This window comes from Chenopodium album, chromosome 16 (assembly GCF_948465745.1).
Source record: "Chenopodium album chromosome 16, dcCheAlbu1.1, whole genome shotgun sequence".
Classification (NCBI taxonomy): Eukaryota; Viridiplantae; Streptophyta; class Magnoliopsida; order Caryophyllales; family Amaranthaceae; genus Chenopodium; species Chenopodium album.
Window position 1 is genome coordinate 45,753,146 of NC_137849.1, and position 26,373 is coordinate 45,779,518.

At 35.0% G+C, this 26,373-nt stretch overlaps 2 protein-coding genes and 1 long non-coding RNA gene across 5 annotated transcripts; 1 reads left to right on the forward strand and 2 right to left on the reverse strand.

The window, feature by feature from the left end:
* Positions 1-510: 510 nt before the first annotated feature.
* Positions 511-17,578, reverse strand: LOC145586697 (E3 ubiquitin-protein ligase BRE1-like 1). 2 transcript variants are annotated; one of them, XM_081643593.1, is made up of 19 exons: positions 17,021-17,575; positions 14,694-14,855; positions 14,436-14,523; positions 13,099-13,323; positions 12,825-12,986; positions 8,774-8,970; positions 8,617-8,700; positions 8,377-8,496; positions 8,091-8,277; positions 7,855-8,015; positions 7,704-7,775; positions 6,046-6,122; positions 5,171-5,365; positions 3,843-3,915; positions 3,676-3,762; positions 1,679-1,816; positions 1,399-1,601; positions 1,138-1,300; positions 511-1,008 (listed from the first exon to the last, which is right to left on the reverse strand). In XM_081643593.1, the coding sequence occupies exons 1-19, from the start codon at positions 17,135-17,137 to the stop codon at positions 877-879; spliced, it is 2,643 nt and encodes an 880-aa protein (XP_081499719.1). In that variant the 5' UTR covers positions 17,138-17,575; the 3' UTR covers positions 511-876. The 2 variants fall into 2 exon arrangements, with proteins under 2 accessions (XP_081499719.1, XP_081499718.1); XM_081643592.1 differs by lacking the exons at positions 511-1,008; positions 1,138-1,300; positions 1,399-1,601; positions 1,679-1,816 and adding an exon at positions 2,827-3,386 and having other exon boundaries at positions 17,021-17,578.
* LOC145586698 (uncharacterized) lies at positions 1,991-2,774 on the forward strand. Its single transcript, XR_014101005.1, has 2 exons — positions 1,991-2,421; positions 2,632-2,774. It is a non-coding gene; the product is annotated as an uncharacterized LOC145586698 (long non-coding RNA).
* A 1,890-nt stretch (positions 17,579-19,468) lies between the features above and the next one.
* Positions 19,469-26,064, reverse strand: LOC145586699 (uncharacterized). 2 transcript variants are annotated; one of them, XM_081643594.1, is made up of 9 exons: positions 25,883-26,064; positions 24,931-24,995; positions 24,320-24,452; positions 23,140-23,416; positions 22,224-22,352; positions 22,096-22,145; positions 21,212-21,309; positions 20,852-21,139; positions 19,469-20,303 (listed from the first exon to the last, which is right to left on the reverse strand). In XM_081643594.1, exons 2-9 carry the CDS (start codon positions 24,976-24,978, stop codon positions 19,839-19,841), a joined length of 1,488 nt encoding a protein of 495 aa, XP_081499720.1. In that variant the 5' UTR covers positions 24,979-24,995; positions 25,883-26,064; the 3' UTR covers positions 19,469-19,838. The 2 variants fall into 2 exon arrangements, with proteins under 2 accessions (XP_081499720.1, XP_081499721.1); XM_081643595.1 differs by lacking the exon at positions 25,883-26,064 and adding an exon at positions 25,782-25,799.
* Between the last annotated feature and the right edge of the window lie 309 nt (positions 26,065-26,373).

Consider the following 26,373-nt stretch of genomic DNA (forward strand, 5'->3'; position numbering starts at 1 on the left):
AAGGCAAAATATTGTTTTCAAACTCTATTATAGTTGACAATTTGACATTGTAATGTCAAAAACTTTGAAACAATCTTTAACCATATATACATTGACCAGTTTTATTTCTCTGAGAAGCACCGTGATTCACAACTACTCTGTATAATGGCCATGTCCTCCCCTTGTAAATTTAGCATACTTCAATGATTTTTACTATAAAATAATTTTAACTAATAAAATCCCTTATTAAAGCGTATTTTGACACATCAATATACGCCGTATAAAAATGCAAGTGTACTAGAGTGCATTAGAGCTTGATTTCATGGAGTAAGGTGTGCGCACCCACCAGAACATTGCATAATAAACACTTATTTCACCATTTATTTTGCTCTTTTTACCTTAAAACTCATTCTGAAATTATTAGATTTATATGAACTGTGTCAAATTCACTAGAGCATGCCAACTCTTTAGATCCAAAAAATCAATTCATTTTAACTCAGATAACAAACTGACCTGAAACTGAGACAGCAATTAAAAAATCAAAAGAATCACAAAATTTCAGCCAAGGAACTTCATATCTTTGTGGTACATTTGGATTGCAATTGACAGTAAGTTCCCATTGCAGCTCCAAGATGTATCAGCTACTAAACACCAATACAGTCAACTACAAAAAAGAGGGGGAAAAAAAAGAAAAAACAAGAAGAAAAACAGAGCTCTACAAGTCTACAATTCTATAAATATGCACTTTGGAGGAAAATTTTGAGCATCTCCTTAAACCTAATTGGCTATGGACTAAACACTACAAGAAAAGTTTGGGAATATACAGATGGGTCTTGGACATGCCAATGCAACAGGAAAAAACCCATAAAAATGTCACTGTAGCTGCTTAATGGCTTATCAGATGTAAACTGGCTTCACATCATTTGGGCCAAAGCTTGCAGCACACACAGGGCACTTGCGATGGCGCGATTCAATTACTTTCTGAACACATGGACTGCATAATAGATGGTAGCACTTTGTGATTACAACCTGAAAAAGTTTACCAAAAACAGAGTATTAATAGCAGAAAGAAGTCATTTAATTATCAAAAGAGTCTTGACTCTCTGACAAAGTTTTAAGTTCCATAATTTTGAAAGATCAGGTAACAGGAGTAGATACCTCCTTTGGTCTATCGAGGCAAACACCACACTTGAGTATTTCCTTGTATTCTTGAAGCTCCTGCTGAAGCTTTTCCGCAACAGAACCCTCTTTTTGCAGTTTAAGATATTCAGCTTTCCTCTTTACTGCTTCCAATTCCTCCTCTACCCTTTTCTTCTCAAACCTGGCGAAAAAAAGTCAGCAACCCTCTTTTGCTTTATATTGCCAAATGAAAGGCGAAATTTTTGTTTAAGGTATGTGAGAAAATATATAATAATATACCTTTCTTTCTCTAACTCTATCTGCAAGTTAGAAAGATTTGCTCGACCATCTTTGACTCTACTTTGTAGTCCATCCAAAGTTTCTTTAGCCTGCTGAGAAGACTTTCTTGATTCTAACAGCTTCCTTTGGATATTTTCCAGTGAAATTGAGTTTTGACACCTATCTTCTGCGTGTCTATTGATCTGGTCGGAGCACAATTTCACCTGCTTATCATGTACAGCCTGTCATGTAATTATATTCATAGTAAGATGAGATGACACATATAAAAGTCTTAACCTACCTGATCCTCAATTCTTGCAGCTTTCATTTCAAAAAAGTCTTGTGAAACACTGCCCTGCTGTATTTTCTTCTGCAGATTTTGCTTCTCCGCAAGTAGAAGATCATGTGTCTGTTTACTGCGCTGGCCTTCCAGTACAAGCTAAATCACATGAGGCCCAACCAAAATTAAAATTTTGAATAAAATTGAACACATATTTCTAAGTAGGGCTGGCAAAAGCTGACCCAACCCGACAACCCGACTCGAACCCAACCCGAAATAAATGGGTTTTGAGTGAGATTTTCAACCCGTTTAAGTAATTGGGTCAACCCGAACCCGACCTGAAAATAAACGGGTTAGGTTCAGGTTGAAAATCCCAACCCGATAATAACCCGCCTTAACCCGTTTAACTAATTGGGTCAGTTTCAGGTCGGGTCAACCTGTACCCAACCCGTTTAACCCAATTAGTTTAAATGATATTTGGCCTTTTATTTGCAATTATGGGCCAAAGCCCAACCTATCCAAAGTCTAAAACAAAGTATGAAAGTAAAACCTAACTACTGCATTTTCTTTGTCACGCCGCTTCCACCCATTCTCTCTCCTCTCTTTGTTTTCAATATTTATCATCAAGATTTTCAGATTCAAGGAAATTCACTTTTTTTTTTTTTTTAAAAGGGAATTCACTTGTTAAAAGGTCAATTATCCTCGCATTATATGTCATTTTGTTCAATCTATGCTCGTTAATCTTCCATCGTTCTTTCGTCAAGGTAATATACCCATCAATTTTATTCCTTTTATAGTTATGCAATTTAATTTTGTTATGAAATGTTGAAAATGTTGATTGTTTATTTGAACTCGTGATTTCTCTACATTTTGCTTGCTGAAATTAGTACTTCCTTGCTTTTGAAAATCTGGTTGATTGTCATTCTTCGGGTATATTTTTGAATTCTTATTATGCATTTTTTTTCTATGCACAGGTGACTAGCCTGAGAAGTCAAATGATGAACGAATGAAGTTTATGAATATAGATCTGGTTGAGATAATTTAAAGAAGAAAGTCTACTTAGACTTGAGCCATACTTGTAATATCACCAAGTTTATACTATTATTTTGGTTGGAAATGTAATTGTCTAATTATTTGTGTTAATTATTGATTGAATAAATTATACAAAAGGTTTCTGGAATTACCAGGTTGAACATTCTAAGTTTTAAACAGGTCAAATCAGGTCGGGTTCAGGTCGACCCGTATAAAATCCGAACCCGAACCCGAACCCAACCCGACCTGTTTGCCAGCCCTATTTCTAAGACGCCAATGTACTACAATTTTCAAAAAGCCACCATTTTGTTCGCAGATCATAAAGCAAACTAAGAACACTACAATTATTGTATAGCACAGGTATATGATATAAGATAGTATTCCACGTCTAATTTCAAAAATTAAGTAGAGCATTTACCAAGGTCCCAGCCTCTCCTCCGGAAAAGAAATGGCCACACATAGATGATTGGAAACATAATATTTTTGAAGAAATTAATCCAGACCAACCTTTAACCAAAATGTTTCACCGACCTACCAACTCACTCCTAGAGATTAATAAATATCACGATTTTAAAGGAGCTTTAAAGTTAATGTGTACTGATATTCACAACTGTTTGCATGTAAATGACCAGACAAATGTGTAAAACCTGAAGAGCTGCAAAGGGTGTGTCAGCTTCTCCACAAAGAAGCATTAAACCTATGATGAAAAAAATATATTCAAGTGACAATATAGATTCGAGGGGAAAAAAAGTAATTTACCCTTCAAAATGACATTTCTTGACCATTAAACATATAGTCAATTTTTAAGGCTCCAAGTACCTCTCTGATATGCTCAAGAGCTTACCAAGTCAGGTCACCATCACAAACAGGTAGTACCGTAGTAGATATTGAGTGATGCATAAAATTCATCCAAAGAAATTTCCCACATAAATGTGTAGCCAAGAAGCATTAAAAGGATAGAGTAATGAGTGCAAAATTCCAATCACCTTGATGTTATAGTCGTCTCTCTCAGTAATTTGCTGCAACAAGTGCTGGTTTTGGTTTTGCATGTCATCATAGGCCTGTCCAATAGTCTGAAATGGCATACCAGACTGAGCAGATAAGTACTGAGCAGCTGAATAGATGTTAAAAACGAAATGAAACATGAATTAACCTCGATCTCAGATAAGTAGGCTTCATTCTCTTCATGCTTAGACTTCAATGCATTTGAAAGCTTTGACTTGTCCCTGAAATAAAAGAATATAGGGAAATAAATAAGAACTCCCAGATCACAAGATATAGAAGTGCTACAAAGCAATATAAAGTATTATACATGTAGCATTAACAACAATAATTTTAATGTGATTATTGTCATAGTTTCTAAACTAGATCCATTACAGGACAAATGTTTTTGATGCTTACACTTAACCCTCGCGCGGGTGAATCAAAACTTTTTTTTTTTTTTAATATTACAGGAACGGGCAGGGGGCCTCTTCCAAAAATGAAATTATACATGTCTATTTTAAAACAGCATGCTTAACTATCCTAATAAATTCACGAACGCACATTGAACCACTTAACTGTTCCAATTCTGAGTTTCTCACAATACTAACACACAAATGGTTAAATCACACTCATAATCGCAGTACACTCCAAAGGAAGATAAAATCTCATTTATAAATTCAATATCGGTAAAAAAAATCCCAGAGATCCCTCTTTTATTTGTCATCAGACTCATCACATTATTAAAAACATTACATAGTGTGTCGAAACACCTGCAATGACTACCTCACCATGCACGAATCCAAGACTGGCTTGATCCTAGTCCCTTAAAAGTAGATCAGCCAGGAGAAACCCTGTGAAAACCCTAGGTACCCATCGAAACTACTTTCAACCCAAAAAAAAAAAAAAAAAAAAAAAGAAAAAAAACTCAATTTTTCTCCACTATTTTAGGCCTCCCTATCCTTAACCAGTTAGAAACAAGAAAAACAGGAATAAAGGATAAAAGAAGCACTTGATTAAGATGAAAGCCTATACAGGAAAAGGCAGCTAAACTTCTACTTGAGAAAGTGAGGGGGCAGTTATAAACTATAGGTAGAGGATGATAGATGTTAAAGAAACCACCAAGCAGCAATAGCTCAGACTTGAATAAGATATGCAAACAAAACTAATTACTACCTTTGTTTCCTTTTGTTTGCCTCATTGGGGTTTTGTTACTTTTTATTTCTGGCCGGGTAGAGTTAATCAAAGACAAAATTGGTAGGACCAAATGTAATGAATGTGAGAGTAAGGTGGTAGGTCCTTCATGGTTGTTTATCGTATGAGGAAAACTCAAACGAACAACCCAAAGTAGAAAAAAAGGCATCACAGTCACAGAGGGAGTAAATCATAACCATTCACGATTCTTCCTTTCAGAAGATAAAAAACTAAAATACTTTTATTTGCATCAGCTCATACACATTGCAACAGCAAGTAATTCTGCACATTCACACAATACCTAACCTTTCAGAAGATTCACACTTCTCCCTTAAGTCTGCAATTTCAGCTTCTGCAGCAGCTAGGCGTTGTTGGGATTGGGCTTCTGCTTCAATAGCTGTTTTCACACGTGTTTCCATATTGTGTTCATCAAGAGACGACTTCAGGTTATGCACATGAGCCCATGCCTGGTACTCCCTATCCCTTGCCCCTAAAACATTTCTGCAGGCATGTAAACCAGTTGAATAAATTATCAAAAAATTATAGCAAATATATATGACATGTCTGAAGACAATTATACAAAGCTTGAAACAATTTTAAGACCTAACTGCTTCCCACTCCTCACTTTTAGGTTTACACCAAAATTTAATGAACAACAATGTCAAACTTTGAACTAAATTCTACACCACTAGCTCATTAGAGTCACTACCTCCCATGCAGCTCCTACAGAAGGTTGGCCCTACACGATCTATCCACAATTATAGCAGGTAACTTCTTTAAATTTCCTTGAATCAAGAACGCTAACAAAATGCTACCTCATAAAAACTAAGTACAAAAAATTAAGGTTTGACGTATCAATTACTTACGCCTAAGAAAACAGTTTTCCATAGATTATTTATATAAAGAACAAAGAAGTAATACAAGCAATCTCAAACAAGAAACATTATGTTTGGCATGCTGATAATTTTTACTTACACTCTTTAATGAACAGAGATCCATAAAATTGGATTTAGTTTCTTTCACAAAAAAAAAAAAAAAAAAAAAAAAAAAAAAAAAAAAAAAATTAGATTTAGTGATATCAGCAGACTGAAAGACAAATGAAACCATCAATTTCACAGGAATCACATTACAATATATTTATCAAGATGACTAAGAAAATATGACTCTTAATATTGTCCAACCTTGTTAAGGCCGATTCACGTCTGTACATCTCCACAATAAGTTGTAGTTCCGTATCACTCTCTTTTAGATCTTTCACCTGCAAGATTTTTCAATAAAGGCAGCTCAGAGTTTTATCTCAATGATAATCACCGAGGAAGCATAATAGGAGCATATTTGGAGCAGTAAAGGGTCAAAATATCATGCACATAGGATGAGGATCCTCTATGATACTGAAAGCTCCACAATCTCACAATTTCCAAGATTAACAAGATCTTGAACTGTTGGACATTTGGAAACCATCTTATGAGATTGCTGCCACATTACAGACTAGCAGGATTAGGGATATATTTGCAAACGAAAAGGAACCGATTTACACAAATATACAAAAAAGCAGCAATAAGAAACATGGAACCAATAGTATCCTTAAAATATGGACAGTTTTGCAATGGCTACAATAAAATCGTAGCCATTATAAAAACAAAATCTACACCGTTAATTTTATTTCAACTAAATTATGTAAAATAGGACCTTTGATTAAGTTGACCAAAAAACTACCTTTTATTTTTAATAACTTGTTTTCCAGAATTTATCCTTATTCCTCTACCAAATTAACTGCTGCGAAAGTTTCATTGATAATGTCTATGCAAAGTTTGAATAACTAAACAATCCACTTAACATAAAATCCATCAAATAGTGCAACAATGATCAGGATGAGTTACGGAGAATAATATGGAGTAATTAAGACTATGAACTGTATAACTTAAAGTTGGAACAATTTTATTTAGGTTATATTTTAATCTTATCCATGTATGAAAATATCTAATGTATAAAATCATACTTTTGTTTTCAGATATAGGATAGTATTTCATTGATTGTTTGGTTATATTATAATTCTATCAATGTTAATTGTTCCTCGTTACCTATTTAATGGAAATTTAAACTTAAGTTGAAAGATGGATACTTCTACAACAATGGCATTTATGGCAACGACAACCACTTTTATTTTATTTTCAAAATAGAGTAGTTTTTAAACTTTTTTTTTTAATGATTATAAGTCAAATGTAATGTATGAATGGACGTACAAGATTAATCTTTTATATATAAACGGTTGAGATTGAAAACAGTTATAATGGCTACATTTTTTTAGCCATTGAAAAGTCTTTCTTAAATAACGTAGATATTAACATTTTGTAAAGTCCAAGTGTCATCAAAACACAAAATGACAGCTAAAATACACACTTAAACACTCCCATGAAAAAGGGTGTACTGAAGTAAGAGAGAGGGGGAGGGGGGGGGGGGGGGGGGGGGGGGGGGGGGGTAAGAATAACTCTAAAAAGCTCTAATTACACAATGTCAGATTTATTGCCAGAAAAAGGAATACACTTAGTTCCTTTCCGCTCCTGATCTTCTCTACTCTGTTTTTTCTCACTTCATAAAATTAATTGGACTTCCATAATCTAACAATTCTATGAAATGCCCACATTATTACAATAACATCATATTAGCAGATCCAGACTCCCATAATCTGGTCAAGCATCTCTTTTAAGAAAATTAAAATTAAATTAAATTATATTAAAAAAAAAATTAAAAAAAAAAAAAAGGCAAAACTAAGGTGTCATCACGCTATGCATTTAGAAGAATACAGCATTGATGTCTTAAAATTCACAGCAAGACATACCACAGCCTGTAGTCTCTGTATTTCGGCATCTTGATCAGCTGATCTACTAGATAATGTCTCCAAATCTTTGGCCTGCCAATAAAATTCATGTCAGCCTACAGGAACTATCACATATATATAAGCAAGCAAGAAATAGTGATGGGAGATTCACCTTCCTGGCAAGAACATTGGAGAGGGATTGTACTTCCGCACGCAGAGCATGGACATCAGCAGCTGTTTCCTTGTACTTGTGTAGTTTACTTTGCATGGAACTCATATCCTCAGGGAATGAAGAAACAAATTCCTTAAAGTTTGAAATTATTTCTTTCCTTCCTGAACAAACAGAATGTTTCAAGACCATATGCAACTAATGCCAAATCTTTCCTACTAATTTAAAACCTCAACTACCTGGTTCTCTAGAAGCTTCTTCCAACTTGGCTTCTATTCGCTTTCTTTCGTCATTTTGTCTTTGAATCTCAGATTCAAGCTCATCAATTCTAGAGCTAGCAGTGGTCAAAGTCCTTCGAAAAACATCGCCCAGATCATTTCTCACCGCCACTTCTCTTTCTTTCCAAGCAACCTTATCTTTCTCGACCTGGAATGTCCGATATGAATCAAAAGTCAGCAACATAATAAATTTATTCCTAAAAGTAAGCAGACGCATGCACATGTAAAATTACCGACCAGTAACAACCTGAAGTTTTTCAAATAAGGCTTGATACTGGATAACATCAGCTTTAGACTTCTCAAGTTCTTCTTTCACTAGCTTAAAAGCACTAGCACAGGATATTAACTTCACATTTTTCAATGTACCCTGTCATAAAAACTATGGAATCAGTAATTTGCTATTTCTGGATTCTGGAACATAAGTCACTACAAAAAATTCAAGAAACAATTAAGGGAAAGCATTAATGACGGCATGACGCCACCTAACCTGCAAATTGGAAAGCTTCTTCAAAATTTCTATCCTTTCCTCATGCAAATTCTTGAGTTCTTGTAGTCGGGAAGATGACTGAGCCTGCCAAAATAGCTACAAGTTTATAAACTGAGCTCAGTCTAATCCAGCAAACACTAAAAATCCAGTACTCTACCAATGACTCCTTCAATGCTGATTCCAAATTTTGCAGATCTTCATTTTGTTTGTCTTCCGTCCTGTCATTTGAGGTATGCTTATTTCCCATGTTCAAAACTGGGAAAAATGCCCCCTTTGTTGCATCTTTCTCTGCTTTTATAGCTGCCAACTTATGGTTACTTTCTTCCAGCTCTTTGATGACACTCTCCAACTCCTCTGCACAAGGTCATATACATTACCAAACCAGCACATACTAAACATCCCCCCCCCCCCCCCACCCCCAACAAAAAAAAAAAAAAAAAAAAAAAAAAAAAAAAAAAAATTCAAGAAGAATTCACAACTGTAAAACTTGAAAACATTGACAGAGATTGGACTTAAGAGACAATTGCCCTGTAACTTGTTGCTATTAACAGAAGTGAAAGAACATAGAGGATATTTATCAAGATTCCATGTGGGTTAATTCACTCCCAAGAGCCAAACAAAACTATAACAACAGGATAGTAGTTGGTATTCGATTCTTAGAACCAACAATCCATGTTCCAATTCTTAAACAGGCCAAAAGCTGAGAGCAAACTCCCATCTAACTTGCTGTGCTTCTTTGGTGAGAATTGGTACACTCCACAGGTCTTTAATCATGAAAGAAAAATGCCGCAAACTGTCATGCAATAATACTGATATTTGGGTGCAGTGTGTGGTATTTTGGTTGAGATAGTAAGTGTTTAAGTTGGAGGGGAGTTAGAAGGAGGATGGTGTGAAGGCTTAAAATGGGTGGTACTGTGATTTAGAAGGTAGATAAATGGGGTTTATAATAATGGGTTGAAGTCTTGGGACTTAATGGTGGGGCAACCCAGTTTGAATCTACAGCTTTCATTACTATCATTAGGGTATATTCATTAGCTGTGTCACTCACTAGGAAATTTCACAACTACCCCTAACAAGATCTTCTAGAATTGCCTTATTCTACGAGGCAATAGAGAATATGTTAGAACTCTGGTTTTCCTTCTCTGCTCCATCTGATGGTCTCTGTAGGAAGCTGCCTTCCCAGACTTTCCACCAGGCTCCTCCGACATTCAAATCTCCCATAACATCACCCAGACCACCGCAGAACATCATTTTGCGAAGAGGCCTGAACAACATCCAAAACCGCCAGTCCACCCTCAACTTTACTACCAATAAAACAACCTCCGCCAGTGTGAAAAACACAAAACTTTCGAAATCTCTTCCCACATACTTATCTTCAGATCTATACTCTCTAACTCTTCATCTTCTTTTTCTGCAATCATCGGATTAGTTTGGTTGTCTTCCTCCTCAAGATCCTTTTAAATTTGCCTCAACTCCTGCTTGATTGTAGAGAGAGCTCCAACAATTATTTTCTCCAAGGTTTTATGAAGGTTCTTGTAATCCCTTCTTATTATTGCTACCATCGTTTCAAAGAGTTTCTTTGCTACCTCCTATCCAGCGAACTCCATCATTGCAATTTTATTTTATTTTTTTGGGGAAAAAACAGAAATCTATTGAAGCAATTAATTCTTCCAGAACATACTCCTTCCTATAATGAACTAGCATTACTAGACTAGAAATTAGCGGGAGAAGAAGGTGAATTAGATAAATGAAGCTGAAATTATAAAAAATTTGAGAGATTTGACACTCTCCCAAACTAAGTAAAACCAAAAAAAATAAACTTCTCAACTCTTCTCGTAATGCCTACTCTTCGTATCCTCCTCTGTTTATATAGATTTCTTGATTCCCTTTACTTAAAATTATATCCTGCCTTTATCAAGTTTCCTAACTCCCAAACTAAGTAAAACCAAAAAAATAAACTTCTCAACTCTTCTCGTAATGCCTACTCTTCGTATCCTCCTCTATTTATATAGATTTCTTGATTCCCTTTACTTGAAATTATATCCTGCCTTTATCAAGTTTCCTAACTAATTTATTGTGTAAATCCAATTATAAACCCTCCAATGGCTTGTTTTTACACAATTATGTATATATATATATATAAAAAAATAAAAAATATATATTCCACCCTATCACAGGAATTTGGGGGGGGGGGGGGGGGGGTGCAGAAGCAAACCCCCATCAATTGGAGGGGAAATGGAAGGACTAACCATCCCTCCATCTCCTCATTCCTCTATTACACAATTATATGGGAACTACATGATGGCTGATAACATTCTAGTGGCTCAAAGAAGCTGATATCTGATTAAAAGTAATGGAAACTTGAGTGAACTGAAATAGCTTACTGCTTGGACAACAAAAGGGTAAGATCATGTCTTAATGAGAACCAAAGATTGTCAAGACGCTGCTGAAAGTCAGTAATGCAGCATCAAATTAAAATCCAACCACACATTCTTCAAACCTACAGTACCCTAACTCATCAAAGTTGTTAAACTATTAAGAACTACAAAAACTTTGTTATTCGGAAGTTCAATTCAAATTTCACCTTAAGTACCCACTTCTCATCCTCCAGTCCAACTTGGTAAAAAAACACTAGACAGAATTTGACACTCCATTTTGGCCCCCAAATATCAATATAAATACATTTACTCTTTTGTTAGCCAAGGCTGACACTTGTCATATTCTCGTGACCTTGTTCAGCACAAATACACACCTCTGAATGACACATATTTAACGTACCCGACATAGATAGTTCACCTACCATCTTTCAAAGACCATAGCATCCATAACCATTTTAGGTGTAACTTATGTGGCAACATAGGTATGGCTAGTCAATTCCAAAAGTCAAAATAACTACACTCCAATGTGAGCATGGGACAACCACGATAAACAGTAAATGCATCGCGTAAAATCAAGTAAACATCACTAGGATGTCTGATAGAGATTACTTGGCTTATAGGAATACCTACTGCAGACAATATACTTTCTCCGTTTCTATTTAGATGACCAACATTCCTAAAAAGGAATAGTCATATTAGATGACCCATACTATAAATGGAAGGATTTTAACTACTAACTTACTTACCCCTACTTATCCTAAGGTTAATAAACCCCAAATCCTTAACTATAAACTCTCAACCCCACGTTCTTTACTTCTCCATTAAAGCAAGCCACCACCTTCTCCATTAAAGCCACCGTCTTCTCCAGTAAAGCCACCACCTCTCACCGGAAATCACAACCCACCAAAATCCAGCACCCTCAACGAAAATCACCAATTCACCACTGTTCACATCAATTCGCCACCCTAAACTCGGTTAAATTAAATCACCGCCCTTTACACCAATTTGCCACCCCTAACCCGTCGAAATCTTCCATCCTCACCAATAATAACACCCCTTTGCACAACTCTGCCGTCCTTAGGACCCTAACTCACCAAAATCCCATACCCACTAAAAAGCGCCGCCTTCTAATCTGAAAACCACCACCATAAATGAAAACCCTAACGGCCTAACTATAATTTCTCTCTCCTCCTATCTAACCACTAGATCTATGACCCAGAATTAATCCCACCACTCAACCACCACCTTTGTTGTCTTGAAGAGAGAAAGAAAGCTTGAGGGAGAAAAACATATGATTAAAGAGTTTCGATCTAGTCTACTTTCCAGAGTAGTAAGAGAGAAATTGAAAGATATATGGTGTTGAAGATGAAGATATCCGGCAACGGGCCAGCGACGGACGGAGAATTGAGGAGGTTGGTGTTGATGGGAGAATTGGTGTTTATGGTGGTGGTAATTAGTACCGGTTTGATATGGATGGTGGTGGTGGGATGAAGTCATTCAGGAGAGAGAAAGGGGGAATGGGTTGGTAGTTTAATTAATGAGTTGATTAATTTAAAAGGGAGCGTTAAAAAAACTCATTAGTCATTCTCTCTCCTTTATCTTAAAAACTGCACCAAGAGCTATGGGTCATCTATTTAGAAACGGAGGAAGTAAATGATATGGTAACATAATTGAGTACAATATTGTTAGAGACTAAAATTAAAGAGTAAACATGCATTAATTTATAATACAAATATTATACATTAATACATTTCCACTCTAACAAATACTACAATTGGAGAGGTCACCTATTCAAAAAAGATGATAAATATTAGCAGTGGTAAAAGTTACCTCGCAAATAAACCAGTTCGGCTTTATTCTTCCAATCACCATCCTGATGCTTACGCAATTCATTTGCAAGTGATTTGTGTTTCAAATGAAGATCACTAAGAGCGGATCGCAAATTCCTAACTTCTGCTAACATATCATTGGATGGTTTCTGCCTGCATGAACCTTAAACACCCAAAACAAATGGAGTGTGAATAGAAATTAAGAATGAAAATATACTCAGTAAGGGGAATACCCAACAACACACATACATTCAAGCAAAAAAAACCGCACTTACCATCCTCTGGAAGTGCTGTCAATATAGCAGCATATAATCCATCTTTCATATGACACAAGTCATCAACAGCAGTCCCTATATTACGCACAATATTTCTGGATTTTTCACAAGCTTTATCCCCATCTTCTATCATCTGATCAAGGGAATTAGTAGCTAAGCATGGTTCGGGTGAGCCTGTTTTAAGTCGCTTTAAAAATACATCATCAGCAGAGGAGGAAGAACCATCTGATCGACCAGTCAATGGAAATAAAATTAGCCACAACAATATTTACTTGACCTCAGTGCAAGACCACAAGGCACAAATACTCTGTTCCTCTACATTATAAAACCCCTATCTACATGGAACAATAAATGATAATCTTGATTGACTCTCCATATATAATTAAAATGCTTTGTAAGTTAATGAACAGTACAAAGTTCCCCAAACCAATCACATGGACCTTATTGAGTGGAAAAGCAAGGGTAACATCACATCCTCCAGAATGACAGAGCTAAAATGTTTTATGCCCCACATTCTTTTAAAATCAGGTCATATATATAGGCTTTCAAAGCAGCATAAAGTATACAATGAATAAGCACAACAAGCCACTAAAAGCATAGTAGCCTATATAAGCAATTAAACTTCTCACCATAATTACAAGGTGCCAGTGAGATTATAACCTTTGGTGTCTTCCTAGTTCCTAATCATTGATCTTAGTAAGTCAGGCTAGCAACAGAAGGTAGGGCTACCAGATAACAAGGAAAAACTAAGGCCTTATACAAGGTTAATTTTGCAGAAAATAACAGCAATACAGCTACCAGGGGGGGTGCACGGTTAAGGTACAATGACCAATCCAAGAGTATGGAAAGCATACTCATAGTTCCTACATGCCACCTATGATGCCCATTTAATGTATAAAAAGGCTCAAGGAGCAAAGAGGCGATGAAGGTCAAGGTCCTGCTGCGAGCCTCTTTGAAGTGAGGCGCACAATATAAAACAATTAAAGAAATTTGCCTCAAGTGCGCCTTAGATGCATAGGTGCGCTCTTTGAATGCACCTTGCCTAGAGCAACAAAGGCGCTCTATCGCCTAGTGCCTAAACACCTAGGCGTGCCTATTTATACACTGTGCACATTTAAAGCATAGGTCAGAAAAAACAAAAGTCCAATCCTACCTACAAAATTGAACATGACAGGTTACTAATTTAACAACAATCACAGGATGAGACCTCAATAAATTTTGAAGCATTCAAATGAACACCTTGCCAGTTTCTTTATTTTACCTGGTAAATTAGACAAGGCTGAAGGATTCCTGAAGTTAACAGAATCCCAAAATGAGAAACATAAAGTGTTGCTTACCTTCTGTAACTCCTGAAAGAAGAAAATTTCCCCCACTTTTGACCATGCCTTTGATGTGAACAGATCGGGCTTCCACATCATCAAGAAGCTACCCAAAAAAAAATTACATAAAATTAGAAATTCGAAATGAAGTCAGGGGCTAAATCTAAAGACATAATAACAGTGGGCATGATACCTAATAAGCATGAAGCCTAAGCATGATAGCTAGAAAGATGTCGATAAAATAAAAATAATGATGAAAGCATGACCTAAATTTACCTTATTCCAGCTATTATTAACTACTGCCAACAATTTTTCAAATGACTCTTGTTTCTCTTTCCGCTGAGCCAATTTTTTCTCAAGGGATGTTATTTCCATCTTCTGAACCTCGAGCTTCTGAGCCAGCTTCTGATTTTGAAACTGAAGTACAGCAGTGTCAATCTACAACACAGAAGGAGAATATATCAATCAACATGAGCAATATATTCATGACATATAAAAGAAAATATATAGCAAATAGACTATTCCTTCAGCCTCAACATTTTTGTGTAGCTTCTCTACAAGTAAAACCCAACCAACAGGCATATCCCCTCAGTAAAAGAGAGTAGAAGAATGATTAACAAAGGCTCAATCCAACAAACCACTTAAATCGACAACTCATGCCAAAGATGCAACCATGCAGTATTCAAATACGCTTTATCAGCCAAATCATGCACATTATTGCAATCCAGACAAAAACAAAACATGCAGTAAGGTTCATAATCTTGTAAGGAATGGAAAATTTATATTGATGGGAAAATAAGAGGGTAATCGATAATGAAGAAATGGTAGATCTTATATTTTTTATACATAAAAAAAGCCTCAAAAACCATTTTATCATTCATGCGTCTATTTAAAACTATGTCCAAGTATTATCCAAATCTAATTTGGTTTCATTTGTAAAAGAGAACAATCAATGATGGAACCATCACATGGAAATACATCTGAAAGTTCCCTCGTTGTTGTCCAAAACTATGCCCAACTTATCTAGTTTCGAGATAAAGAGGGGGAGGACCATAGGACCTATTACTGATAGTCTAATTTACTGTAAACAACAACAACAACAACAACAACAACAACAACAACAACAACAACAACATAGCCTTAATCCCAAAATGATTTGGGGTCAGCCAACATAAATTGTCATAAGGAACCGTCTGACAAAGAAAAAAAGGACATAACGAGATAAACAGTTGAAAAGTTTGCAAAAAAGGTGTGTAAAGTAAAAAAAAAAAAAAAAAAAAAAAAAAAGGTAGCATCCAAGTAAAATTTAAAAGATTTTTAGAAGAATATTTATTCTTTAAAAAAAAAACACATTCCAAACAAAATTGCTACAGTCAATTCCACCATTAGCAAGGTCTATGAGGTTTAAGCACACATGACAAGAATTAATTGAATCAAAATGATTATGTACAATTCAAAGGGACAACATAAACTAACTGAACAGCACCACAGACCACCAAGATTGACCCTGCGGCTTGCAAAGTTATATAAAGTACTATCAAGAAAATTGAAGAGAGGTAACAAAGCAGATAGAATTTTGAATACTTTTCCTGCAACCTAGATCCCAAAATGACAAAACAGATTGTCTTGTTAACCACTTATAATTAACTATACACCTACCAATCCAATCAAAATAAGCACATCGCAGAAAGATTACACATAAAATAAACAGGCACATGAGGGAAGCTAAATCAATTAAGTAGGTACTATTAACAGCCACATTCAAATCACATCACAATCTTGACCTACCTATGACCAGGGATCTGAAAAGGGAGATGTTAAAATGCTTGCATATAAAACCCTAATCGCCGCCAAGCCAATCTATCATCCAAGTTATGCACCAAAACACCTACCAATTGCCATGAGCCTTGTTGGGTGTTTAATGGAAATGTACAATTAATGCAAAATTTAATGACGGTTTATGTCTCATTTCCATATTAAAAAAAAAAAAAAAAAACAAAAACAAAAACAAAACAAAAAATCATTTTTAGGGTCATACATATTCATTACCAACAATAAGTCTTATTGTCAACCAGCTTGGTTAAATAAAGCCTTGGGGTGATAACCATGAGGCCATGAAATCCCATCTTATATCCGTGCTTATAAGGTTCCCTATGGTCCTAAAACAGATTAGCAAACATTTTTATACCTTCATATATTTTCACTATTTAACATATCTCAAAATTGAAATCAAACTAAGGGAACGGAATCCATTTCACTAAAATGACATTCTTGGTAGGTATTAATGGGTAAGTCTCCGAATTCAACTAGTAACGTTTCCCTACCAATTTCGCCAAAAACTATCCTTATACGAAAACGTGTCATAAGTGCAAACGAATAAGGTAAACTTCAAAGAAAACCCGCGAAAATCATAAACTCAATCAACATGTATAACCGCGAAGAATACCAAGATTGATAAGATTACATTAACATCAATTTAACCAAATCAAACACAAAAACTAGAATATATAGCACAAATAACATCAGGGCAGAAAAACCAATCCAAATTTCTATCAACAAAATGCAAGCAATCATGGAAAAAGGGAATTTGCAATAACAAAAACCTTCTTGTCCTCAGAAATAGGCGTGAAAGGCGGCTTCTTGGCCATGGCAGCAGTTGCAGTAGGAGAAATAGAGCTCAAATGACGTCGTTTACGGTCTGTCTCCCCTGTACTCGCCATTGATGAATACCTCAAATTGCAAAACCTCCCAATAACTATTGAGGGGCTAAGATTCTCATAAAAGGGCACCAAAAAACGAAATTTTCAATCCAAACACCCAGAAATCTATACAATCAGGACTCATAATTCATCAAAAACCAATTAAATGGAAAATCATGAAAAACCCTAATTTGAAACCCTATAAAAAGCTGCGAAACCCTAGTTTTTCAGCGAAAATAAAATTGGGGGAAAGGGGGGTAAAATTAAATGTTAATAAACGAAATTTCTCCCTCTACAATTCAATCAGAGTGCTTCAGAGTGAATTGTGAATGATCAATCACTCTTTCTCTCTCCTCAGCAGTGTGCTTGAATTGTGAATAATATCAAAGGAAAAAAATACAGGCTTTTTCAACAAACAAGAGAATTTTTTTTTTTTTTTTTTTTTTGCTGTCAAAAAATGAAAATATGAGCACGCAAAATTAATAATAAGACGTTTTTTTTATTGACAGGTGAGGATATTCCGTTTTCCAGAAACTATTTGGACTAATAGGACAGATTTGCCCCTGAGTTCTCTCCGGCTAAGAAATGTCTGTGTATGAATTTCTGCTCTGTATTTACGATAAACTATTGCGGTGATTGTTTTAGTTGAACAAACAAAATTTTTACTTCTTAACTTACATTGATACTTTTGTGTGGTGAGGATAGATACTATTTAGATGATCATGGAAAATACAAGTATGTTCTCAGTTCTCATCTGTTAAAAAAAGTTCTGAATTCATACTTTGTATTTATGATAAACTATTGTCGTGATTGTTTTTTTCTAAACAAGCATATACTATGTAGTAAAAATACAACTTTACCTTTCTTTATTTACCTTAATACTCAAGACAGGTATGCCCTTGGGTTCTTTCGGCTTAATTGTCTTCAGAATTCCTGCTCTGTATTTATGATAAACTATTATCATGATCATCTAGTTGAACAAACATAAAATCTAGTTGAAATGCAGTTGTAACTGTTAATTTTACCTTTAAATTAATGTGTGGCTGATAATGATCTTTCTTTTGTTAATCATTTTGAGTCTATCCTCCTACGTTCAGTCCATTTAACCTTTTATCTTTCAATAATTGTAACAACGAACACTGTTTTTTGGTAAAAATTACATACGATAAGAAATCATACCAATTTATGTTAGCACCTCCTCAAACTTTGTACCTATACATGTATTACTTCTAAGCGTATCTACCATGATGTCAGTGGTAACAGAAAGCAAAGACAAATAGACTATTTATGGTGTTAGTGAAATAAGAAGTAAGTAGGTGAAAAGAGGTTATGAGGAGGGTGGATGTACAAGGGAAGTTTATGAGTGACGTTAGATTAAAGTGATGAAAATTAGAAAGTTTAAATATGTTTTATAGTTAGATATTTAGTGGAACCTCAAAGTTATCTTGGTAGTTTATTGTATATTACACTTAATTGACGGAAATTACAGAGAGTATACGTTGATGAATGTTAGAAATTAGGAATCAAATTTGCCAAACATGGTTATTCAAATTAATGCGTGTATTTCTTTACACATAAAATCATATAGTACACCTTTTTTTTTTCTTTAAATGTAAATTAAGGAATCAAATTTGACATGCATGGTAACTTTAGATAGATTCTCAAAAATTGACATATAACTCTATACAATATAGTTATATAGTAATAGCTAATATGAGCTAGTTAACAAATTGTCAAGTTATATTTACACGTTATATTTAACCTAATTCGGGTCATTCAACCCATTCATTAATAATCAAATGCACATTAATATATAAAGCATCAATTTAACCTTGTAAATTTATCATCCCACTACCTTTGTACTTAAATAAAGAAAAAAATATATAAAAATATTCCATACCAGAATAATATTGTCGATGATAGCATAACAAATTAATGGGTTGTCATGATACAAGCTCATGTTTGATAGCTCAACCTTAATTCAACCCATCTAATAAGCAAAGTGTGTATATATGGTACAATGGTTACCTCTTATTAATATTTTGCCAAAATGTGAAATCAGGTCATATAGTCTAATCGTGTCTAAAATTTAGTCTGATATCAACTTTGTTTACAAAACAAGTATATAATGAAGAGTAAAAGAAAGCAAAATTAAATAAATATCAACTATGTTTTTAAAAATGACATTAAAACCTCATATATTGAAACTCGTTAGCATCAGTACTATTTGTAGCTCTTTCTGCATTAAATAAAAATAAATAAATCGAATCGGGCCAAAATTTTAAACCTTTTTTTTTTGGGCAACTGAACAATATTAATTTTAGTTAAAATTTCTTAATTTGATTCAAAAAGTACAACGTACATATAAATTGCCCATTGTCACGCGTTTCAATTGGTAGAAGAAAAAACAACAGCATACACAAAACAGTATCAAACACCTTAAACAGTTAAACACCTTGGGTTAAAGGTTCTTCTACTAATTCCTTTTCTAATTCAAGTGGTGTATATACATACAGGGGGTAGGATTACATAATGCACTCTCCTGGGACTAAAACGTGGGAGGTGAGAGGCAAGGGTCAATCTCAGGCCGATGCCAAAAACCGTGAGGGTGTCATCACTAGGCTATCTTCAGTGCCTCGTAAAGTATAATTCATTAGTAGAACGCGGTGTATCAAGCGTATCCTTTACATTTTTACAAAGGGCAGAAAGACCAATCCTATCATCATTCCTCTTTCAAACCAAGTTCCTGACTCCTCCGTTGCCCGACTTCACAGAGCAGCTGTATGAGAGCCTCGCACATTTGTGAAGCATTAGCTTCAGTTGGATCATCATTCGATGATGAATACACCATCCATGCATGGTCCAACTTTCTTTTTGGGTGAACTACCACCGAGCCAGGGACTTCAGCGTCACGACAAGTCACAAGGCCGTCACTCTTCTCCCCATACCTGACCTGAAGAAGCTGGGCACATGCAGCCATTGCAGCTCCAAGCGGCATCATCACAGGAAGTTTAGCAGCCTGACCTAGTTCTGCATGTGCCACATGAGATAATGTCGCCAGTACAGCAGGGGAGATTTTAGCTTCTGTATGAAATGATACAACAGGCAGTTCCTTGGGTAACGGATATTTCTTCAAAAATTCCCGTCTTTTTTCATATGTCAAGTCTTCTAAAGCTTGCAGATCACCCTTCAAAACAGACAGACAATATTCAGAAGACTTAAAATTTGCAAATCACCAACAATAGATTTGCATAACGATCAAGAATATAAAAGAAGTCAGCAGGAAGACAGAGCTCACTGACTCACTCTTGTATCATGTAGCCAATCCACAAAAAAATACTTAAATAGCTGGATTCCAGCTAAAATTTAAATAATACAGGGAAGAAATCTCATATTTTACACTCAAAGGAAAACTCAAAATTTCTTACCAAATCCCACATCCTCCTAAAACATGCTTTTAGTCCAGTCATTGCATGTCTACTTACGCTTTTCCATTTCCATTTGACATTAAGCAGCATTTTACTACTAAATGAATATTTCAGAAGGCATCTACTGGGATTATGTTAATGTTGAATTTGTTAATGTACTCATGCAGAAATAACAATAAAATTTCATCATATCATTGCAATGGAGAAAGGACGAAAGAAAATAAATCCACATAAGAAAGCACGAATTCACCAGCTCACTGTCAGAATTCTCAGAAAGGGATGAAAGAGAACATTATATGAAGAATACCTTAATTACTTTGCAGATCAGAATTTCCATGAGTTTACGTGCATTGACATAATCACCAAGTTGCCCTGGCCTTAGAATATCTGAAGCTATTGGGCTACCACCGTATGGACTCTGTGCTATTACCAAGCCAGCAACCTTATCCTTCAGATCTGGCCAATACATAGACAAAGCAGCAGCTGCATCTACTCCTCCTTTGCTATGACCCAGCAGCAAGACACGCTTCTTAGAACCCCAATATATCTCCTCAATGTATTCTTTAAGTACTCTAGCATTTTTTTCAATTGAAGCCTATCATACACTATATAATTAGCAAAGGTGATGTATAATTCAATGCAATAACTTCAATGGAGCAAAATCTACCTCACTATGAATCTTGGCAATATGACATGCTAAACCCATCTTTGAGAAGCAGGTTTTTGTGCTGGTAAAATAGAGTGGTCCATGGTTGCTGAAAAGGCCTGCAAACATTAATTGTACTGGTAAGGAGCAGAAAAAACCCAAAAATACTAGCCATAAATAACAGACCCCTACCCCGAAGCCACAAAAAAGAAACAAAAATAAAAAAGAACATTCACTGGTTACCAGTGAGAAGAAGTTAAGAACTGCAGTAAATATTCTCTCGGCCTTTTTGCTATACTGATATACTCAATCAGTAAAATGTGCAGCTTTACAGATCGCATATGAAATATACAGTGATTAGGGGAAGGAGTAGCTAAAGTTTAACCTAAAAGCTAACAAAAAACAAGTGAAAGGAGACTCTCATACGATAAATTAAGCTATATGGGTGATTAATTGTAAAGGGGTGTGTATGAGAATATTAGAATAATGCAAAAATTCAAGGGTGGTGGTTTCATATTCCAAAAGATTAATTAGTCTTGGAAAATGAATTTTTGGCATAATGAAGCAAAAAATTAGAATTTTCTCCTGATGCTCATGGGATAGAGTCATAGGGAGCATAAAGTTCAGTCATGGACTCAAATGTGATATGACCATCCTATATAGCCTTCATTAAGGACGATTAGACCAAATCCAAAGGAGACAGGACAGAGGTAAAGTATTTCCAACCACAGAATAACAAATGAAGTAACAAGCAACAACCCACCAATTTACACACATCAATGGTCCCATTCTAGTAGCCTCCACAAGTCTAAATAAATGGTACCAGGAGATAAAGTAACCTCAGCCACGAGTCCCACCCAAAACAAGCAAAGTATTCTTTAAAAATGAAAAAAAATGTTCAGTACCTGGAACTAACAAATAAATCATTGACTTTGGTAGCCTGTGCACACCATGACTGAGAATAAGGGAAAAAAATCAGAATATGAATTAGTTAAAAAGAACAAGGAACGTCAAAGGCAAATAGATTTAAGACCTGATGCTGTCAAGAATTTCCATAAATCTCTCAGTTCCATTTTCCACTGGTGGCAAAGTTGGATCACGTTGAAGCCAACCAATATCATCTGCTGATCCACGAACAGTCCTTCGTGCACGCTCAACTAGCCTATAACATCACATTGGCACAAAATTGAACATGAGAGAAGCATAACAGAAGCCAAAATAACACTACAGAGATGAATTGTGAATTAAAAAAAAAATAATTAAAAAAAACTAAAAAAAAATAATTAAAAAAAATCAAGATGAAAGTTTATCCATGAAGGCTCTCCGACTATAAAGTCAAATGTTCCATTGCTCACCTGGTTAGCATATTCATAAAAGTAACAACAAAATTATAACAATTATTAGGGAACACAAAGTAAGAGAAAACACTAGAAGGCCACAGAGGGCATTAAAGCTAAAATATGTTTTCAATAGCGGTATTTATGAAAGCCTTTTGGTTTGGCTACAAACATGCATAGGCTTAACATGGCCCATGAGAAGCAAACTAAAGAGATCTAATCTTAAGGAATCATATGCTGTAGATATGATATGAGAACAGTGTCACCACTATATGAAACTAATCTGCAGGAATCATATGCTGGTCCAACTTCGACGAATAACATTCTTTAAATTATTCTTTTTCTCCTGTGAGTACCAAACCAAACTAATAAAATGTCTAGATTTTATGATTGACGAGGGCCTTGGAGACCACAGGATTTAGAATATATCTTTCATATAAGATCAATAAATAGCAGCTAAATAATATGGTGAGCTACAGGAACTAAATATCTGCTAGTCACTCCAAGAGAATTCAGGATATTATAGGTCTTAATTTCTTCTATGTGCAATAAATCAAAAGTTATCTGCATTTCTGCCACGATCACTTTCTGTTCCCAGTAAAAAAAACTCACCCTTGAAAGAGGGAAATTCCAGATTGACTGGTACTCGTAGAAGCTGATTGCACTGAAGCACCAAAATTTTCTGATGATATATTTGCTGCATCTCTTTGAACATCTTCACTTGATTGCAGAGCCACAGATAAATTAGCTGAAGCAGAAAGTCCAGAGTTGCTTCCATTACTTTCATTCATATACAGGTGACCTGGAGAAAGTGATTCAGTTGTTTGCATAGAGATCAATGGTGCTGTTTCTCTCTCATCTCTAACACCATCTGCCCTTGTGCTTTGGTCTGCAACAGCATGGAGATACTGTGAGCTAAAATGAAACTGCTTATAAAATCATAATGGTTGAAGAATTATGTCAAGAAAGCCACAATCATATAGTTTACTATGTTTGGAAAATAAATTGAATAACAAAGCAAAAATCATGAAAAAATTGCTTCTTGCCACTTTTTGGCAGAGCATTGAGCCGTTTATTCCTGATATCTGTTTACAGTACAATGATGCACTTACTAATATAATATGTGTACTACCTCCATCCAGAATTGATCACCAATTTGTCCTTACCCCTCGTATTTGAGTTTTTACCATAATTTACAAAATACCCAATATAATAGCAGTTTCATTCTCATCCTTTACCCACCATACAAATTTATTTTCAAAAAATACTGGCACAGATTGGAAGTGGCAAATTGTAACTTGTATGCTTCTAATATTTCTGGAAAAAGGGAGTAGCAAATTGGCTAACAAAACTATAAAAGTACAATGGCCAACGATGCGGTTAAACTTTGGGAAGAATATTACTGCTTTACTGGTGCTTGTTAAAGTTTAGTTCAAAATTTGAGTATAAGTGAAAGCTAATTAAAAGAAGGTGGCCAAGAGAGTAGAGGATTAACACTGAATTTCCATTTTGGGAATCCTGTGAACTCAGAAAAAAATACAAAATGAAGCTCCAGCCAAGGCCTCTATCACTTAATTGACAAATGATTAGCCTACAATAGCAATCTAGGCTTCAAAGCTTTCCCATGAATCATCCTCATTCAACACCATTTGGCCCCAAGCTCTGAATGAGAAACATACCTACAGGCATAATATTATGCTAAATGCACCAACAACAATGACCATATAAAGAAGTATTGACCCTTGTGTCAAAAAAAAAAAAAAAGTATTGACCCTCCAGAATAGAAACTCACCTGAAAAATCTGGGAAACAACTAGTTATGTATGAAGTTGTTTCAGCGATATAAGAAGCAGCATCATTGAGAACTGGCACAGATGTAAAAAGCTGTGGGATGAGACTTCCATTCCCAACATTGTTATTTCGTGCCTATGAAACCAGTAACCAGTTCAGGAATTCAAGAAGTTTGTAAAAGAAAAAAAAATAAAATTTAAATTACGAAGTAAATAAAAAAAATAAAATAGTAAGACTTCTCTTCCACGGGGAAACGAAGGTTACAGAACATTGAGAACAATACTAAGAGACTTGAATACGATAATACTAAAATTCTTGACATAATATTTTGTTTCTTTAAAATGCTTGGACTAGAGTCACTAGACCCATCTTCTTACATTGTTAACACATTCTATCCAGATAAAAGGCCAAAACACTTGTGAGAGAAGCTATAACAAATGGAAGAAACAACAGTAGCCCCCAAAAAAGTAACGATAGAGTTAAGTCAGCTAACAATACTTCAATCATGAACACACCCATACAGCACCCTACTTAAAACTAAGGGGAAAATGCAATAATATAATCTTTCATATAAACGAATAAATGATCATATAGAATGAAATTTTCAAATTACCATTACAGCTGAGCTTGATTCACCAAATCTGGAAGTCCCGGTGTCCATAAATCAAGCAATAAATCCTAACAAGTATATACAAGAATACCGAGTGTCACAAAAACTGAACTAAAATAACTCAGCACAATTGGTGCATAAAAAAATTGCCAAAGTTGAACACAAAAATAAGAAATAAATGAAAACAGTACTTGTAAGTTTTAACTTGCTCAACCAACAGCAAGACCTATCATAAAATATACAATGGTGTTGTTTTCATGCTTTTGTTATCAACCAATAACTAATTCAATATTAAGAACCCTTAGATCTCACTTCCCAAATTGTATTTAAGAGCCATGATCAACGAAATCGGTCGGTCCATGACAAATTGCAGTGGATAGTTCAGTATAAGGCTGTAAATAAAGGAACCCTTAATGAGCTATTGAGTAATTTTTACTACAATCCATACCTATACCTCCAAATGGTAATAAGCAGTGACGAAAAGTCGAAAACATATGAAGAAATAACAATTTTGATAGCTCATATACATCACCATTGAAATTAACACACAACATTCAATGTAAAATAGCACAAAAACACCAATTAATATTTCCTTAATTCACATTTACTCAAAATTCCACAAATCAAACAAAAACTCGGAAACATTTGGTAATCTTCAACATCACAATTCTAAAGACAGCTAAAAATCATATTATTAGCTAAAATAATCACACAAATACAAATCATAGCAATTTTAATCACTAATTTCATCAACAATTACAAATATTCAATCCAATCAAATAATAACAAAACAGTTTCCAAATTGCAACACCAAAAAAGCAATTAATAGAAAAATCAAGATATAATGAACTTACGGAAACGTTGATCAAATTGGGGAAAAAAAAATCGCGGTTCAAATAATAAACCTAGATTTCAGGATAATATATTTTAATTAAAAAAAAATTGCACCGCTTACCTCAAAAATATCGGGAAATTGAATTATGAGAAATTGAAAAAATCGCAAGTCAAAATAAAAGAAAAGAATCTGGAAAAATCTGGAGGTATTTTGGTGGGAAAATTGCAACTGCCAGTGACACGCAACGTTACCAATGATACGGTACCGTTCGTTGAGCCAATCCCCGTTGCTTTTTCTTATGGTGGTCGGTCCATGATTTTAAAGGCTATTTACTACGTATGTTGTTTAATACTTTGTAGGAATTATCAATTCGGATCCACGGGTCGGATTCGGCTAAATCAGATCGAAAGTAATAAAATTAAAGAACATCATACCATATTGAAATGCTATTGTAGTATCACTTGTATAATTTTTGAAAATTAATGCACGTTATGTATGCTATTGTAGTATCACTTGTATAATTTTTGAAAATTAATTCACGTTATGTGTGCATATACATCTAATACTTTAAATAGCTAGTATTTCGAAATATGGAGAATTTTCGCATAAAA